Consider the following 19,920-nt stretch of genomic DNA (forward strand, 5'->3'; position numbering starts at 1 on the left):
CCCAAGTAGCTGGAATTACAGGCACACACCACCATGCCCAGCTAATTTTTATATTAAGTCAGATAGTTCTACAAGAGTGAATAAGATAAATAGCAGTCCACAGACCCTCTGCCTCATAGTTTCCCTTTCCCAGAGGCAACCTCTTTTAAATCTTTTTGCTGATTCTTTGATATGTATGTCTAGACCTCTAAATAGTTTTGTGCATTTCTATTTATTTTTTGCAATTTTCAGCTTTATTAACTTCTTTCCTTTGTGGCATGAGGATTTAACTCCCTTTCCTGTGTCCCACCACTATCAAACCTTCATACACCTCATCCTCCTAATACAAAGTCATGATTTTGGTTAAATCAAGAAACTGTTCAGTTCCTTTAAGTATGCAGTTGTCCCTCAGGGTCCATGGGGGATTGGACCCAGGAACCCCCAACAGATACCAAAGTCCACAGAGGCTCAGACTGTAGATATATGTTGTAGTATTTGCCTATAACCTATGTACATTTTCCCATGTGCTTTTATCATCTCTAGATTACTTAAAATACCTGGTACAGTATAAATGCTATACTAATAGTTGTTGTACTATATCATTTAGGGAATAATGACAGGAAAGAAAAGTCTGTACATGTTTAGTACAGACACAACCATCTTTTTTCACATTTTTGTTTTAATATTTTCAATTTGTGGTTAACTGAATCCATGGCTGTGGAACCCAGCATACAGAACTCAAGATACAGAGAGTCAACTATATTTAGAGTTATGTAGTCATTAATACAATCTAATTCTAGAATATTTTCAACACCTAAAATGAAGGTTCCAATTTCTCTTGTGTTCTTGTCAACACTTGTTATTGTCTGTCTTTTTCATTGTACCCATCCTAGCAGGTGTGAATTAGTATCCCATTGTGGTTTTGATTTGTATTTTCCTGATGGCCAATGATGTTGAACATCTTTTCATGTGCTTATTGGCCATTTATATATTTTCCTTGGCAAAATGTCTATGCAGATCTTCTGCCCATATTTTAATTGGGTTATTTGTCTTTTTATTGTTGAGTTGTAAGCATTCTTTATATATTCTGGACCTAAGTCCCTTATCATGTAATGATTTGAAATGATTTATTCTGTGGGTTGTGTTTTTACTTTCTTGATGGTGTCTCTAGACACATATAACTTTATAATTTTGATGAAGTTCAGTTTATCTGTTTTTTCTTTTGTCACTTATGCTTTTGATGTTAAATCAAAGAAACTACTGCCTATTCTGAGGTAACAAGGATTTACTCCAGTGCTTTCTTCTAGTTTTTAAATTTAGGCTTGTGTTTCATTTTGAGTTTATTTTTGTGTTATGGTGAGTTAGGCATTCAAATTAATTTTTTACATATGGATATTTAACTTTCTCACCATCACTTGTTATGGTGAGAATATGACTATTCTTTAGCCCAATGAATTGTCATGGCACCCTTAGTAAAAATCTGCCAAAAATCAATTGACCATAAATGTGAGGGTTTATTTCTGACTTCTGACCATCACACCTGGATAATTTTTGTATTTTTTGTAGAGGTGGGGTTTCACCATGTTGCCCAGGCTAGGCTCAACTCGTGAGCTCAAGCAGTCCACCCACCTCAGTCTCCCAAAGTGGTGGGATTACAGACATGAGCCACAGCACCCAGCCTTAAGTACTTTCTATGTTATCTTTTTTGCAACACTATCTAAAATACTATACTTGAGTAAATGTTCCATAATTTACCTAGCTATTCTATTGTAGTTAAACATTTGTTTTCAATATTTTAAAAGTTGGAGATTTTTCCTCCCTGAATTTAGGGTCCCCCTTTCCATTAAAATAAGATTCCCAAAGGTGAAATTCTTGTGTTAATGACTATACCATTTTTTAAAATTTGTGATGAAAAGTATCTGGCTTTTAACTATGTACTTTTAGTGTGCCATTAATTATTCTTAGAAGCCAAGTCACCAAAAAGTTACATATTGACCAAATTTGAGTTGTAATAATAACAACGTTTAGCCACTATTGACTCCTAGCATAATTGTTCTAAGGACCTACTTGGATTATCTCATTTAATTATGAAAACAACTGAAATGGAAGGTCAAGGAAGTTAGACTTGCTTAAAATCTCATAGCTATGAAGTTGTAGAACCAGAGTCTGTAACTGAACCCTTACAGTCTGACTCTAGAACACATGCTCGGAACCACTCTGCAGCACTGCCTTCTTTAGAACCTAACAAAGCAAGGCAAAAGTTCAGGTTAAGATCAGAGTAAGAGTTATGCATATACTAGATTACCCCATTTATGGGTGATGCTAGGGTTACTCTGAAGAGCACTACAAAGCAACAACCTGACATGGGTGCCAAAGGCTGGCACACTGACCATTCCACTCTCTAAGCCAGCTTCCAGCCACAGATTTACTGCTTCTAATCACATTGCCATCTTGAAAATCATGTTCCCCTGCTTTCCCAAGCTTCTAATTGCCACACCAACCTTTCATTGCTATCCTGGGGTGCATATCTTCACTTCTGGCCCTGGTTTGTAAACCCCCCAGTTAACACATTAACTGGAAGGGTTTAAGTGCCAAGACACAGCCTCTTTTCCCCTGCCCAACTGTTCCCAGCCAGCACCTGCTTTATTGCTTACTGTTCTTTCCCTGTGTTTTAGCCAGAGATCTCATAGCACTGCTGAAACCAATAGTCCTCAATCTTGGCTATGCATCATAGCTACTTGGGGAGCTTTTCAAGTCCATGTATCCCCAGTGATTGATTCAATAGGACTGGGGTGGAGGCCAAGTACCTGTATTTTTACAAAGCTCCAAGTAGGTCTGTTATGTAGCCAGGATTGAGAACCTCTGGTTTAAGCATTATTGAGTGACAAAGTTGATTATCCTTATCCTAAAGAGAAGGAAACCTTACCTGTTCTGTCTCAATTGCTGCAGTCTCACAAGTCAACAGGATAATTATGGAGTTAATTTTCTGATGCCTAGAACCTCACCTGTATCCTTGTCAGCAGTAATGAAACTTAACAAACATTGTTTAATAATTCCTTGCTAGGCACTATAGGAGCACTGGGCCTAAAGATGAATAAACCATTGTTAGCTGCTCTCTAGGCTCACAGTCTAGTCTAGGAGGCATATTCAAAAACTGTAGCACACAGCCATTAGCTGTATAAACAAGGGACTCTGAGAACCTACTTCCTCTGTGGGAGAAGAGGAAAGAAGTTGTGAATTCTTCACAATGGAGTTAACGTTGTCATCAGAGTCTTGAAACATGAGAAGAATTTCTGCCTGACAAAGGAGGAGCTGACTTGGCAAGAAAACCACATGAACAAAGAAATGTGACAGTACACAGCTTGTTCAGGAAGCAACTAGTAGTGTCCTGTAACATGATCCTAGAATAGCAAAGTTCATGATAAGACTGAAAAGGCAGGCTGAGGCCAGATGGCAAACTCTCATATAGTAAGAAGCTGGCCTAGCACGGTGGCTCACGCCTGTAATCCCAGTACTTTGGGAGGCCGAGGCGGGTGGATCACCTGAGGTCAGGAGTTCGAGACTAGCCTTGCCAACATGGCAAAACCCCATCTCTACTAAAAATACAAAATTAGCCAAGCATGGTGGCACACACTTGTAATCCCAGCTACTCGGGAGGCTGAGGCAGGAGAATTGCTTGAATCCAGGAGGTGAAGGTTGCAGTGAGCTGAGATCATGCCACTGCACTACAGCCTGGGCGACAAAACAAGACTCCATCTCAAAAAATAAAGAAAGAAGCTGCAAACTATTAGTAGACTCCTTATAATTCTTCAAAGGAACTGACTTTAGGAAGCATTTAGGGCAATAACTCCATCTATGCTACCATGTCATCAAATTTCATATATTGCTTAAGGTCAATAAGGAGTTGGTCTACTTAAGTAGATGAAGTACTAAAGAAAATGGCATGCCATATTTATATGTGTAGGCTCATATAATGGCATGCAATGCACCTGTAAAAAATAATGCAGTGCATCTATGTGTACTTTCATGAAGAGACATAAAAATAAAAGAGCAAATTGCAGAACATGTACATAGATATAGTATAATCCATTTGTATTTTGGAGTTTTTTAAGGTACGGTACATAACCTTTGTATATGTTAAATAGGCATAGAGAAAATTGTGGAATGCACAAGAATGTAAAAGTGAAATGAAAAAGTTGAAAAGAGGATCCTGTTTCTACCCTCGTCCCCTCTGTACTGGTTGAATTTTTTTTACCATTAACTTTCATACTGTTATAATCTAGTTACTGTTTAAAAAACACATACACACACACTAAATTTGACCCAGCGTTTGCTAACCTTCAAAGCTAACAAAATCTCTTTGACCCCCATGGTCCATTTCCTCTTTCACCATGACATCCTGAAGGAAGAGGAAATGCCCCAACTTTCCAACACATCAATTTTATACCAGCCCTATCAGTAAATACTTCCAGTGTATGCCATGCAAGTTTCAGAAACCTACATACCTGGTTTGTCCCTGTCCCAACTCTTCCTTCTTCTCCAATCCTGCCTTGTTAATTGGCATATTATAGGACTCATAAAATTTTAGAACTTTCTGCCCTAGATGTACACTTTGACCTACTTAAATGGAACAGATGACAGATGACTGTGGCAGCTGTGCAGTGACTATTGACCTGCACCAAGGAGTGCAACAAATGAAAACTTCCTTCTGCTGAAAAAAATAGCTGTTATCAAGCTCTAGAGCATTAGTGTGAGAGCCATAACCAGAGGCTTCATGAATAGGTCCCTGTTACTAAGTCCTTTTCATAGCACCTTATGACAAAATGGGGTTTTTCATTAATGATCCTTATTAAAAAGAGCAGTATCATTTTGGCTGGTTCTAAACATATGGTTGACGAGAAAAGTTTAAGCAAAAGTCAATTTGTAGAATCTCTCTCTCTCAAGGCAAGACTGCTTTAGGAGTGAAAAGCACAGAGTAAAAAAGGACAGAATAATTAACTGACTAAAGTGAATACTTGCCAATCTTTATTTCTGCTAAAAGAGAGATTGCATTTTTATATCAGCCCATCCTAAATTCAGCTGGATATAAATGCAATTAGGTAAAAATCATAGTTAACAATTCAAAGGCTTTGTGACTAAGAAATAAATAAATGCCCTTATTATCTGACAACAGGAATGCTATTTCAGCAATCTAGAAAGCTCAGAAGGAAATTGAGAAAGTGTTGTCTGTGGTAGGGCCTGAGAGGGAAGAAGCATGAAGTTCATAAAAATTTGCCTGAAGTACTTGCCATCGTATGTAAACAAAGGGATGGGTACACATAGAGAAACCCTATTTACTAAGTTTGATTTGATTTACAGAGAGCAAGCACTGAGATTCTGAATTTTTTTTTTATTTGTGGAAAATAGTAGTCATTTGTAAAATAAAGTGGAAAGCCATGTGAGGCCTGATAACCTAAACACGTAACTGATTGAATGGCTTCTTGTGAAAAGAAAAACTATCTCCATTTAACAGATAAAGAATCTGAGTCCAAGGAGATAAAGGGTTATGCCCAAGTCACATAGTAAGTGATTGTGCCAGATTTTAGATCTGTGGGTTCCTGTTTGAGAGCCACTGTGCAGTGCCTTTCTGCCCTAGCATTGCTCAAGAGTATATATAAGAATGCTAATGGCAGCATTAAATGTGCTGTAGAATACCTATACCTTAGAATACATTGTAGCTGTTAAAAATGATAAGGTAAATCTGTATTAATGTGGGAAATGTTCACGATACATTAAGGAAGCAGGTTGGTCCTAATTTTAAAATGGGCAAAGAGCCTGAATAGATGTTTCTCAAAAGAAGACATACAGATGCCCAACAGGTATATGAAAAACTTCTCAACATCACCAATCATCAGGGAAATGTAAATCAAAACCACAATGAGATATCCCCTCACACCTGTTAGAATAGCTTTTATCAAAAAGACAAAAGGTAGCAAGTATTGGTAAGGATGTGGAGAAAAGGGAACCCTTGTACACTGGTGGGAAGGTAAATTAGTATAGCCATTATGGAAAACAGAATGGCAGTTTCTCAAAAAATTAAAAATAGAACTACCAAATGATCCAGCAATTTCACTTTTGGGTATATATCCAAAAAAATGATAGCAGTATGTGGAAGCGATACCTGCACTCCAGTGTTCACTGCAGCACTATTCATGATAGCCAAGATACGGAATCACCTAAGTATTCATCAACAGTAAAGACAATATGATGTATATACACAATAGAATACTATTCAGCCTTGAAAAAGAAGAAAGTTAATGTCATTTGCAACAACAGAAATGAACCTGGAAGACATTATGCTAGGAGAAATAAGCCAGACACAGAAAGACAAACACTGCATGATCTTACATGTGGAATCTTAAAAAGTTGAACTCATAGGAGCAGAGAGTAGAATAATGTACTATGTACCTGAAAATTGCTGAGTAGATTTTAAATGTTCTCACCGCAAAAATATATGAAGTGATGTTAATTGGCTTGATTTAATCATTCTACAATGTATGCATGTATCAAAACATCACATTATAGCCTATATACATAATACAAATAAATTGACTTGAGATAAAAGATTACTAAATAGTGTATATATATAGTGATCTCTCCTTTTTTAAAAATTTCAATAGTTTTGGGGGAACAGGTGATGTTTGATTACATGGATAAGTACTTTAGTAGTGATTTCTGAAATTTTGGTGCACCCATCACCCCAGTGGTGTACGCTGTAACCAATGTGTAGTCTTTTATCCCTTACCTGCCTCCCACCTTGAGTCCCCAGATTCCATTGTATCATTCTTATGCCTTTGCATCTTCATAGCTTAGCTCCCACTTGTAAGTGAGAACATACGATGTTTGGTTCCATTCCTGAGCTACTTCACTTAGAATAATGGTCTCCAGGCCAGGCGCAGTGGCTCATGCCTGTAATCCTAGCACTTTGGGAGGCCGAGGCAGGTGGATCACCTGAGGTCGGGAATTCAAGACCAGCCTGGCCAACATAGTGAAACCCCCTCTCTACTAAAAATACAAAACTTAGTCAGGCGTGGTGGTGCATGCCTGTAGTCCCAGCTACTTGGGAGGCTGGGGCAGGAGAATTGCTTGAACCTGGGAGATGGAGGTTGAGGTTGCAGCAAGCCGAGATTGTGCCACTGCAATCTAGCCTGGGCGACATAGCGAGACAACAGCTTTAAAAAAAAAGATAATGGTCTCCAACTCCATCCTGGTTCCTGCAAATGCCATTATTTCAATTCCATTTTATGGCTAAGTAGTATTCCATGGTATATATATACACAGCACATTTTCTTTATCCACTTTGATTGAAGGGCATCTGGGCTGGTTCCACATTTTTGCAGTTGCAAATTATGTTGCTATAAACATGCATGTGCAAGTGTCTTTTTCATATAATGACTTTTTTTCCTCTGGGTAGATACCAGTGGTGGGATTGCTGGATCAAATGGTATATCTACTTTTAGTTCTTTACAGAATCTCTGTACTGTTTTCCATAGTGGTTGTACTAGTTTACATTCCCACCAGCAGTGTAAAAGTGTTCCCTTTCCACCACATCCACCCCAATTACGGCTATTCTTGCAGGAGTAAGGTGGTATTGCATTGTGGTTTTGATTTACATTTCCCTGATTATTAGTGATGTTGAGCATTTTTTCGTAAGTTTGATGGCCCTATGTATATCTTTTTTTTTTTTTTTTGAGAATTTTCTGTTATTCATATCCTTAGCCCACTTTTTGATGGGATTATTTGGTTTTTTCCTTGCTGATTTTAAAACTGGAAAAGTTCCCTTGTCCCCCTTGCAGGACGTGCAGTGAGGGTGTGGCTCTCTTTTTCAGTGCCCCGCTGCTCAAACCTCTAGGGGAGCATACAGATGCGCAAGCTGTGGGGCTCCAACCCCACAACAGTGTCTGGGGGTGAATGTTTACAGCTCCTGAAGCCGCAGTGGGTATGTGTTACAGGGTGCTCTTTTAGTTTTGTTGTCTATAGGCGGCTTGTGTTAACTAGCTCAATTAGACCCCTGCTTTATCGCAAGGACAGAGGGCTTTCTGTATCCTGGGGTTCTTGCCTTGGTGTACCGGAAGAATCGGATCACATGTGGGCTTGGAGAATTCGAGTGCAAGGTTCCACTGAGCAGAAGAAGTAGCTCTCCGCAGATGGGGGAGCCAGAAGGGAGATGGTTTTCCCCTGGAGTTGGGCCCGTGGCGGCCCAAGTTCTCCTCTGACTGCCCCAACCAAACTGCATCATTCCACCGGTTGATGCCCTGCTGGCCGGCCAGCCTGCGGAAGCTTGTCAGCGTGCTCTTCCGCCAGCGTGCTCCTTTCAACGTCTGCTTGAGGAGCAGCCACTTGTGTCTTTTTCTGCTGATGCGTTCCTCACAACATCCAGTCACCATGTGTTCCTGCTAGGGTCTTGGGGGTTTTTATAGGCACAGGGTGGGGGCGTGGCAGGCCAAGGTGGTCTGGGAAATGCAACATTTGGGCAGGAAATGCCTGTCCTCACCTAGGTCCGTGGGGATGGAGCCCTAGCCAGGGATCACACCTTCTACCCAGCACTTCTCTTCCCTCATTCTGTATCATTTAAAGGGGCCATGCTCTTCCCTTCCCAGCACTCCCATATCAATTTGTTTGAGTTCCTTGTAGATTCTGGATAATAGTCGTTTGTCAGTTGCATAGATTGTGAAGATTTTCTCCCACTCTGTGGGTTCTTTGTTTACTTTGTTGATTATTTCTTTTGCTGTGCAGAAGCTTTTTAGTTTAATTAAGTCCCATCTATTTATCTTTGTTTTTCTTGCATTTGCTTTTGGGTTATTGGTCATGAACTCTTTGCCTAGGCCATGTCTAGAAGAGTTTTTCCCATGTTATCTTCTAGAGTTTTTATAGTTTCAGGTCTTAGATGTAAGTCTTTGGTCCATCTGGAGCTGATTTTTGTATAAGGTGAGAGATGAGGATCCAGTTTCATTCTCCTACATGTGGCTTGCCAGTTATCCCAGCACCATTGAATAGGGTTGTCCTTTCCCCCACCTTATGTTTTTGTTGGCTTTGTTGACGATTAGTTAGCTGTAAGTATTTAGTTTTATTTCTGGGTTCTCTCTTCTATTCCATTGGTCTATGTGCCTATTTTTATACCAGTACCATGCTATTTGAGTGACTATAGCCTTGTAGTATAGTTTGAAGTCAGGTAATGTGATGCCTCCAGATTTGTTCTTTTTGCTTAGTCTTGCTTTGGCTATGTGGGCTGTTCTTTGGTTCCATATAACTTTTAGGATTGTTTTTTCTAGTTCTGTGAGGAATTATATGGTATTTTGATGGGAACTGCATTGAATTTGTAGATTGCTTTTGGCAGTATAGTTATTTTCACGGCATTGATTCTACCCATCCTTGAACATAGGATGTGTTTTTCCATTTGTTGTGTCGTCTGATTTCTTTCAGCAGTGTTCTGTAATTTTCCTTGTAGAGGTCTTTTACTTCCTTAGTTAGGTATATTCTTTGGTTTTGCAGCTATTGTAAAAGGGGTTGAGTTATTGATTTGATTTGCAGCTTGTTTGCTATTGCTGTATAGCAGTACTACTGATTTATGTACATTGATTTTGTATCCTGAAACTTAACTGAATTCATTTATCAGATCTAGGAGCTTTTTGCATGAGTTTTTAGGGTTTTCCAGGTATACAATCATATCATTTGCTAACAGCGACAGCTTGACTTCCTCTTTACCAATTTGGATGCCTTTTATTTCTCTTTTCTGACTGGCTGTGACTGGCTAGGGCTTCCACTACTATGTTGAATAGAAGTGGTGAAAGTGGGCATCCTTGTCTTTTTCCGGTTCTCATGAGGAATGCTTTCAACTTTTCTGCATTCACTATAACGTTGACTGTGGGTTTGTCATGGATGACTTTTATTACCTTAAAATATGTTCCTTCTATACTGATTTTGCTGAGGGTTTTCATCATTAAGCGATGCTAGATTTTCTGAAATGTTTTTTCTGCTTCTATTGAGGTGATCATGTGTTTTTGTTTGTTTTTCTCTTAGAGTTTAGCTCTTGTTGCCCAGGCTGGGGTACAGTGGCATAATCTCAGCTCACTGCAACCTCCGCCACCCAGGTTCAAGGGATTCTCCTGCCTCAGCCTCCCAAGTAACTGGGATACCACATCTAGCTAATTTTTGTATTTTTAGATGGGGTTTCACCATGTTGGCCAGGCTGGTCTCAAACTCCTGACCTCAAGTGATCTGCCCTCCTCAGCCTCCCAAAGTGCTGGGATTACAGGTGTGAGCCACCACACCCAGCCTGATTTTTGTTTTTAATTCTGTTTATATGCCGTATCACATGTATTGACTTGTGTATATTAAACTAACCCTGCATCCCTGGTTTGAAATCCATTTGATCATGGTAGATTATCTTTTTGATATACTGTTGGATTTGGTTAGCTAGTATTTTGTTGAGGATTTTTGCATCTACGTTCATCAGGGATATTGGTCTGTAGTTTTCTTTTTTGTCATGTCCTTTCCTGGCTTTGGTATTAGAGTGATACTGGCTTCATAGGAGGATTTAGGGAGGATTCCCTCTTTCTCTTTTGGAATAGTTTCAGTAGGATTGGTACCAGTTCTTCTTTGAATGTCTGATAGAATTCAGCAGTGAATCCATCTGGTCCTGGACTTTTTCTTGTTGGCAATTTCTTAATTACCATTTCAATCTCAGTGCTTGTTATTGATCTGTTCAGAGTTCCTATTTCTTCCTGGTTTAATCTAGGAGGGTTGTATATTTCCAGGAATTTATCCATCTCCCTAGGTTTTCCAGTTGGTGAGCATAAAGGTGTTCATAGTAGCCTTGAATGATCTTTTGTATTTCTGTGGTATTCGTTGTTAATATTTCCTGTTTCATTTCTAATTGAACTTATTTGGATCTTCTCTTTTCTTTTCTTGGTTAATCTCACTAATGGGCTATCAATTTTGTTTATCTTTTCAAAGACCCAGCTTTTTGTTTCATTTGTCTTTTGTATTTTGTTGTTGTTTCAATTTCACTAAGTTCTACTCTGATCTTTGTTATATCTTTCCTTCTCCTGGGTTTGGGTTTCGTTTGTTCTTGTTTCTCTAGTTCTTGAGGTGTGACCTTAGACTGTCAATTTGTGCTCTTTCAGACTTTTTGATGTAGGCACTCAATGCTGTGAGCTTTCCTCTTAGCACTGCTTTTGCTGTATCTCAGAGGTTTTGTTAGGTTGTGTCACTTTTTTCATTCAGTTCAAAGAATTTTTTAATTTCCAGCTTGATTTTGATTTCATTATTGACCCAAAGTTCATTCAGGGGCAAATTATTTAATGTTGCATGGTTTTAAGAATTCCCTTTGGAGTTGATTTCCAATTTTATTCCCCTGTGGTCTGAGAGAGTACTTTATATAATTTTGATTTTCTTAAATTTATTGAGACTTGTTTTGTGGCCTATCATATGGTCTCTATCTTGGAGAATGTTCCATGAATGTTCTGATGAATAGAATGTATACTCTGCAGTTGTTGGGTAGAATGTTCTGTAAATAACCTGTTAAATTCATTTGTTCTAGGGTGTAAGTCCACTGTTTCTATGTTGACTTTCTATATTGAAGTCCCCCACTATGAGATGAGATTCTATTTTGGTGTATTTTGAGGTTTTGCTTCCAGATTTAGAACTCCTTTTAGCAGTTTTTGTAAACTGTGCTGGCTTGGTAGTGGCAAATTGTCTCAGCGTTTGAAAAATACTTTATCTTTTCTTCATTTATGAAGCTTACTTTCACTGGATACAAAATTCTTGGCTGATAATTATTTTGTCAGCTAATAATTATTTAATAAGGCCAAAGATAAGACCTTAATCCCTTCTAGTTTGTAGGGTATCTGCTGTTAATCTGATAGGTTTTTCCTTTACAGGTTACCTGATGCTTTTGCCTCCCAGCTCTTAAGATTTTTTCTTTCATCTTGACTTTAGATAACCTGATGACTGTGTGCCTAGGTGATGATCTTTTTGTGATGAATTTCCTGGGTGTTCTCTGAGCTTCTTGTATTTGGATGTCTAGATCTCGAGCAAGGCCAGAGAAGTTTTTATTCTTTTGCCTTTGTCTTTGTTGGATTGGGTTAATTCAAAAGCCTTGTCTTTGAGCTCTGAAATTCTTTCTTCTACTTGTTTGATTCTATTGTTAAAACTTTCCAGTGTATTTTGCATTTCTCTAAATGTGTCTTTCATTTCCAAAAGTCATGATTGTTTTTTATTTATGATATCTGTTTCTCTGGAGATTCTTTTCATCTACATCCTGTTTTGTTTTAAAATTTAAGTTGGTTTTCACCTTTCTCTGGTGCCTCCTTAAGTAGCTTAATAATTGACCTTCTGAATTCTTTTCTGGCAATTCAAAGATTTATTCTTGGTTTGGATCCATTTGCTGGTGAGCTAGTGTGATCTTTTAGGGGTGGTCATAGAACCTTGTTTTGTCATATTACCAGAATTGTTTTTCTGGTTCCTTCTCGTTTGGGTGGACTATATCAGATGATCTGGGATTCAATGTCTGCTGTTTAAATTATTTTGTCCCACAGGGTGATCCCTTGATGTGGTGCTCTCCCCCTTCCCTAGGGGTGGGGCTTCTTGAGGGCCGGACTGCAGTGATTGTTATTGCTCTTCTGGGTCGAGCCACTCAGCAGAGCTACTGGGTGCTAGTCTGGTACTGGAGAGTGTCTGCAAAGAGTCCCGTGATGTGATCTGTCTTCAGGTCTGTATGCCATGGATACCAGCACCTGCTCTGATGGAGATGGTAGCAAGGGGATGAAGTGGACTGTGTGAGAGTATTTGGTTGTAGTTTTGTTTAGTGCACTGGTTGTCTTGAATGCTAGTTCTACTAGCACTGAAGTTATTACATGGACAGACTCAGGACCTCTGGTTGGCAGAGATGTTACAGGCAGTAGAATTAGCTGCTATTTTCTCCTTTCTTGGAGCAGGGTTGTTCTGTTGAGTTGCTGTGATGGCTTGAATTGGTTGGCCTCCAGCCCAGAGGTGTTGCTTTCAAGAGAGTATCAACTGCGGTGGTAGTATAGCGGGGATATAAGCTTGCCCTAAGGTTGCCTGGATAAATGTTCGGGTTTCTTACTCAATGAGCAGGACCATAGAGCTCCCACAAGTTTATGTCTTTTGTTTACGGCTACCAGGACGGTTAGAGAAAGACCATCTGGTGGGGCCAGGGATAGTGTGTCTGAGCTCAGACTCCTTGGGTGGGGCTTGCTGTGGCCTCTGGGTGGTGGGAGTGGTGGTTCACAGGCCAATGGAGTTATGTTCTAAGGGAGATTATGGCTGCCTCTGCTGCTTCATACACATCACCAGGGAAATAGGAGAAAGCCAGCAGTGACAGGCCACAGCCAGCAAGGCCAGTCTCACTCCTGCCGTGCTTCCCCAACAGCCCAACAGAATCAAATTTATATCCATGCCTCCAGTGCACAGGGTGGATATCGTGCCCTAGACTACACGCCTCCCCCCCGAGAAAGCAAGCAGGGGTTTTAGACCTTGCCCATCTGCCTGCCACGGCTTCTGTGCTCATATGTGCACTTCCTGTTTGTCCCATCCCCCCCACAGATTCTGCCCAGGAAAATTCACGCTCAGTTGAAATTATTACAAAGTTCAGCTGAAAGTCTCCTTCTCCCTATGGTCATTCCCCAATTCCATTGGCTGCCCTCTCCAAAGACCCCTGTGAAATAGTCAGAAATGGTTTCCCTGGGGACCAGGAGTGCCTACAGGGCTCTTCCTGCTGCTGCTTCTACTTATATATTTTGCTTGGCTCTCTAAATTTATTTCAGTTCTCCTTCTCCTATGATCTGGATTTTCAGGTTCCCCATTGAGGATGTGTGCAGAGGTGGATTTTCACCCCTCACACTGTTTTCTGTTTTGAAATGGAGTCATGCTCTGTCGGCCAGGCTGGAGTGCAGTGGGCAAGATCTTGGCTCACTTCAACCTCCACCTCCTGGGTTCAAGCGATTCTTCTGCCTCAGCCTCCTGAGTAGCTGGGACTACAGGTGCACACTACCATGCCTGGCTAATTTTTGTATTTTTAATAGAGACAGGGTTTCACCATGTTGGCCAGGCTGGTCTTGAACTCCTGACCTCAAGTGATCCACCCACCTCCGCCTCCCATAGTGCTGGGATTACAGGCGTGAACCACCATGCACAGCCACCCTCTCACACTTTGGACCTTGAGAATTTGTTTGGAGGTTCTAGCAGGGGAGTGCAGCTGCTCATATACCCTTGACCGAAGACCAGTTCTCTATCAGGGATGGTTGTCTTCTTCAACCAAGCATGCAGTTTCGGGAGCCCTCTCACACTTCGGGCACTCAATTTTTCTGCTGTCTTATGGATTTTGCAGCAGCAAGCTACTTCTTTCAAAGGATCTGTTAATTCTTTTGTTTTTTCTGATATGTTCCTGCGGTAGTTCTTGGAGCCAGAGTTCACTATGTGAGTCTCCACATGCTGTTCTGTTCTGTCTGAGTGGCAAGTTAGTCCTGCCTCCTATCTGCCGCTTTCCCCTTCTATCAGTCTCATTTTTGTATAGAAAGAAGTTGAGATATGTAGTATATATCACATGCACAAATATAGAAAGTATGCTAAACGTGGTTTATGTAGGCGCTTTAAATTTTTTCTCTTTATGTTTTTTGGTATTTTGTTGATTTTTACAAGTATATATTTTATAATGGGATAGTTGGGAGGTTGGTGACTTGGAAATGATAAAAGGGTATGGTTGGAATCAAGTGATGTATATAACCTACTTACTGGCAAATTGACCCTTAGATAAGTTAACTATGATTTTTCTTGATGAGAATTTAGGGACTTTGTATGGCTTTCACTTCTGATTTTCATGATCCTCTCCTCTTTTTCAGTAACAGTAACGAGTAGCCAGAGTACTCCTGCCAAAGCCCCCAGGGTAAAGTGCAATGCATCCATTTCTTCCCCGTCATCCGCAGCTTGTGCCCCAAGCTGTGCTGGAGACCTCCCTCTTCCTTCAAATACTCCTACGTTCTCTATTAAAACCCCTCCTGCCAAGGCCCGGTCTCCCCTCAACAGAAGAGGTTCTGTCTCCTCCGTCTCTCCCAAGCCACCTTCATCTTTCAAGATGTCAATTAGAAACTGGGTGACCCGAACACCTTCCTCATCACCACCCATCACTCCACCTGCTTCCGAGACTAAGATCACGTCTCCAAGAAAAGCCCTTATTCCCGTGAGCCAGAAGTCATCCCAAGCAGAGGCTTGCTCTGAGTCTAGAAATAGAGTAAAGAGGAGGCTAGACTCAAGCTGTCTGGAGAGTGTGAAACAAAAGTGTGTGAAGAGTTGTAACTGTGTGACTGAGCTTGATGGCCAAGTTGAAAATCTTCATTTGGATCTGTGCTGCCTTGCTGGTAACCAGGAAGACCTTAGTAAGGACTCTCTAGGTCCTACCAAATCAAGCAAAATTGAAGGAGCTGGTACAAGTATCTCAGAGCCTCCGTCTCCTGTCAGTCCATATGCTTCAGAAAGCTGTGGAACGCTACCTCTTCCTTTGAGACCTTGTGGAGAAGGGTCTGAAATGGTAGGCAAAGAGAATAGTTCCCCAGAGAATAAAAACTGGTTGTTGGCCATGGCAGCCAAACGGAAGGCTGAGAATCCATCTCCACGAAGTCCATCATCCCAGACACCCAATTCCAGGAGACAGAGCGGAAAGACATCGCCAAGCCCGGTAAGTCAGCAGTGGTGGGAAGATACATTTCCTAACTTAAAAGAGGCCAGACACCCAGATGTCTCAAGTCAAGATGCTTTTTTTTTTTTTAAAGAAAGCAATCTATTTATTCCTAGTGCTACCAAATTTAGCACATAAATACAAAATTTTGCATGGGCTATATTTTAACTAAAAATTTTTTATGCTAAGAAACTTTTTGTTTGAAATTCAAATGTAACTGGATGTGCTGTATTTTATCTGCAACTCTACTTAATCCCATTAAAATCCCTCCTGTCAGGGTCCATACTCCTCAGCCCTGTTGCCTGATTCACTAAAGCCCTCATCATGCTCCAGGATATCAATTCAAAAATATCTCCCCTCCCCTGTTAGACAGTATGCCATCCTCTTTTTATAGATAAAGCTGTTGTTCATGGGAAAGTTGCCAACATCCATAAGTAGATTTCCAGTTTGTAATTACATTTTGTGATTATTTAAAATACAGTGAAACTTAGATACTTACAGAACAATTTGAGTACAGAATCTTTCTAGATTTTTATGACTTCTCCCCAGTCTTTTATAATCATCTTGCCACACCACAGTAATACTTTTGACACTTATATCTATTCTTTTTAACATTCAGTGTAGTGTCACTTATCTTTTTAGAACTCATTTCATTGACTGACTTAATATTTAAATTAGATAATATCAGTCATCAGTGATTGCTGGCAGAAATAGGTTTGTGAACCTTGAAAAACAAGATTCATTACAGTGGTGGAGGCAGAAGTAGCTGAGAGCATTGGGTGAGCTATGGGCACCTGTCAGAGGGAATAAAAAGCTTCTATTGTTTGCATGTTGAGGGGAGATGGGTTAACCAAGTTTCCACTATACTTCCCAGTAGCTCTTGTTATGAGTTATGGAAGTGGTGGCAGGATGATTGAAATAGAATCCGGGATCATGATCAGCATCATCTGCCATTTTAAAGGGCAGAAGCTAGATAACCAACCTTAGGCCAGTTTTGGTTTAATAAGTGTTCATATCCCCCACCTGCTCTCATGAAGGCCTATCCCATAATTTTAGAAAAATAAACTGATACATTTTAAAGACAACTTAGTACACAAACTGCAATCAAGACCTTGCTGTAGAAAGTGGAGAAAAAAGAGTTATAAGGAATCTTTCCTTCTCTCAAAATTGTGACTGCTCTTTATCCCTAGCCAAAATTTCTATTTTTTTTTTTTTTCAAGGGAGCTGGTCTCAGCTATGTGTTAGCAGAAAAGTAGTTTCAAGGAAAAACTACTTTCACTGATAAATAAATCTTAAAATCTTTAAAAGAAATAGTGTGTTGGTCTTGTAATTTATTTGAAGCTAACATTTCTTAAAAATTTTTTACCTTTATATGATGATAATGTCAACTTCAGAAGAGAGTAACAGCTTCCATTTGAATACCTATTTTGTTTATAAATGGGGGGGCTGATTTATTCATTTATTTCAAAAAGGATGTTAATTGTAACTTCTTCATTTCTTATTAGGAGACTTAGCTAGTAAATGTTTTCTTTTCACATAAAAAGTCTATGCTTTCTTTCCCTACATATCATCTGTTAAGTTTTTACTGTAGTCAGTACAAATTAGCCAAAAAGACATTGCCATTAAAAGTATTTGGAGCTGAAAGTAGGCTAACTAAACAATCAAATTTCTGGCGGCCTAATTTAAGGTACACCTTAGTAATAACTTGGTAACAGTTGAACTTCAAGGAAATCTCTGAAATCTAAACTTTCTTCCTCTAGGTCACCATCACTCCCAGCTCCATGAGGAAAATCTGCACATACTTCCATAGAAAGTCCCAGGAGGACTTCTGTGGTCCTGAACACTCAACAGAATTATAGATTCTAATCTGAGTGAGTTACTGAGCTTTGGTCCACTAAAATAAGATGAAAAATACAAGACTGACTCTATAACTCTGGTCTTTAAGAAAGCTGCCTTTTCATTTTTAGACAAAATATTTTCAATGCTGAAATGTACCTAATCTGGTTCTGCTACCATAATGTATATGCAGCTTCCCCAGGATGAATGCTGTGTTTAAATTTCATAAAGTAAATTTGTCACTCTAGCATTTTGAATGAATAGTTTTCACTTTTTAAATTATTCATGTTCTCTACAATAATGACATCCCGGTTCATGGAGGCAAAAAACAAGTTTCTTGTTATCCTGAAACTTTTCTATGCTCAGTGAAAAGTATCTGCCAGCTGCAGCATGAGGCCTGTGAAGGCTGACTGCTGAAGAAATCCTCTGCTGAAGACCCCTGGTTCTGTTCTGCCTCCAACATGTATAATTTTATTTGAAATACATAATCTTTTCACTATGCTTTTGTGGAGGTTTTTTTAAGTATGTGTAAAAATGTGATGTTCAGATAAGTACATTTATATCAGTTCAGTGTTAAAATGCAGTCTCTTGAGTTAAAGTCATCTTTATTTTAAATGCAGTGATAAATGTCAACTCTTTGGAGAAACTAGGAGAACAACAACAGAAAGCTGTGTTTGTCTTTTTTCTCTCAAATATATCTCCCGTATGAGATTTCGGGTCCCCATGTTTTCACCAAGCGATCTGGTATGTCAGCCAACCCAACATCACTTTCTACAGGAGGTTGTGATTTTCGCCATTTACTAGAGGAAGATGTTTTATAAAATCAGTTTGGGGTTTGAATTCAGGTGTAGTCATCGGTTCTTTAGGGGCTGCAATGTTTTTAAAAAAAATAAGTCATCACATTTTAAGAAAAAAGTGATGATTTCTTATTGATATTTTTATAACAGAATATAGCTTTTAACTGAAAATCCAGAACCAGAAACATAAACCTTGAGTTTCTCTTCATGTACATAAAAAGCAATAGCCTTTTAGTATAGATAGCCTTGAGCCGAAAAGTAATAGAATTTTCTCTAGATATTTAATACAGAGAGTGTATAGACTGACTCTAAGTTAATAATGTGCAAAATATCTTCAACATCCCTCCCCTTAAGCAACAATTATGTATCAGTGATCTTGAACCATTGTTTTATATTTTTCACCTTTGTAACCTCACAGAAAGAGGCTTTACATACTTTCTATGTACTACGTACTTAGAAGGGAGCCTCCTTCCAATCATGAAACTTTGTTTTATCCATATCCCTGAGGACTGTGTAACTTTATGTCGGTTTTTGTCATTATTTGAAAATCTATTCTTACTGACAACTTTTTAATTCCTTTGATCTTATAAGTTAAAGCTGTAACAACTGAAATTGCATGGGTCAAGTAAGCATAGTTTCATCCAGGGAGAAAAATAAATAAAAGGAAGCCATAGAATTGCTCTGGTCAAAACCAAGCACACCATAGCCTTAACTGAATATTTAGGAAATCTGCTTATATCTAGTGTTTGTTTTTTGACTGTTGGGCTTTGGAAAGATGTTATTTATGACCAATATCTGCCAGTAATGCTGTTTATCTCACTTGCTTTGAAAGCCAATGGGGGGAAAAATCCATGAAAAAGAAAAAGATTGATAAAGTAGGTGATTTTGTTTGTATCCCTACACATCTCCTGGCAGCACTACTGAGTGAAATTGGGATACATTTGGCTGTCAGAAACTATACCGAGAGTCTACTGGGTATAATATGTCTCACTTGGAAAGCTAGTACTTTTAAATGGGTGCCAAAGGTCAACTGTAATGAGATAATTATCCCTGCCTGTGTCGGTGTCAGACTTTGAGCTGATCCTGAATAATAAAGCCTTTTACCTTATCTGATGTCCTTTTCTGAGCTTTTTGCATTACCTAGAAGCAGTCTACACAAAAGAACTATAGTAGTCAAGAATCCCTTCTACTTGTTCATTAAATAAAATGTTTATTCCCAAAGTTATAATCTATTTCAAGCTGAAAGAGCTTTTAATAAAAAAACATCTTGCCTGGGTCAGACCTTGAGCATTTAAGATGGCTTGGATTACTTGATAAAGGAGGGTGGAGTGATGTAGTTCTTTTTCTAAACAAGTATTTCCAGCACAAACTTTTCCATTTGAATACATTCCAAGCACTATTGCTAGGATCCCGTATAAGAGTTTGCTTTTGGCTGTTTCAACACGGGCCCTTAATTTAATTTTGTGAGGATGACTGACTAGTCCCTTCAAATGTTTCTTCATCTGGACTGCACATTTAACTGATGATGGATCAAGACCATGTGTAGCTACTCTTGTATTGAGGGTCAGCCCATTA

At 39.3% G+C, this 19,920-nt stretch overlaps 1 protein-coding gene across 4 annotated transcripts in view; it reads left to right on the plus strand.

Moving 5' to 3' along the window:
* Positions 1 to 19,453, plus strand: part of LOC105493561 (denticleless E3 ubiquitin protein ligase homolog) — a 67,784-nt gene extending 48,331 nt beyond the window's left edge. For all 4 annotated transcript variants that reach the window (XM_011761298.3, XM_011761299.3, XM_024796500.2 and 1 more), the window contains 2 exons: positions 14,880 to 15,712; positions 17,473 to 19,453. In XM_011761298.3, coding sequence (XP_011759600.1) covers positions 14,880 to 15,712; positions 17,473 to 17,571 — 932 coding nt within the window. In that variant the 3' untranslated portion in view covers positions 17,572 to 19,453. The remainder of the gene's footprint in view (positions 1 to 14,879; positions 15,713 to 17,472) is intronic.
* The last annotated feature ends 467 nt before the right edge of the window (positions 19,454 to 19,920 follow it).

This window comes from Macaca nemestrina, chromosome 1, assembly GCF_043159975.1.
Source record: "Macaca nemestrina isolate mMacNem1 chromosome 1, mMacNem.hap1, whole genome shotgun sequence".
In the NCBI taxonomy this organism is placed as follows: Eukaryota; Metazoa; Chordata; class Mammalia; order Primates; family Cercopithecidae; genus Macaca; species Macaca nemestrina.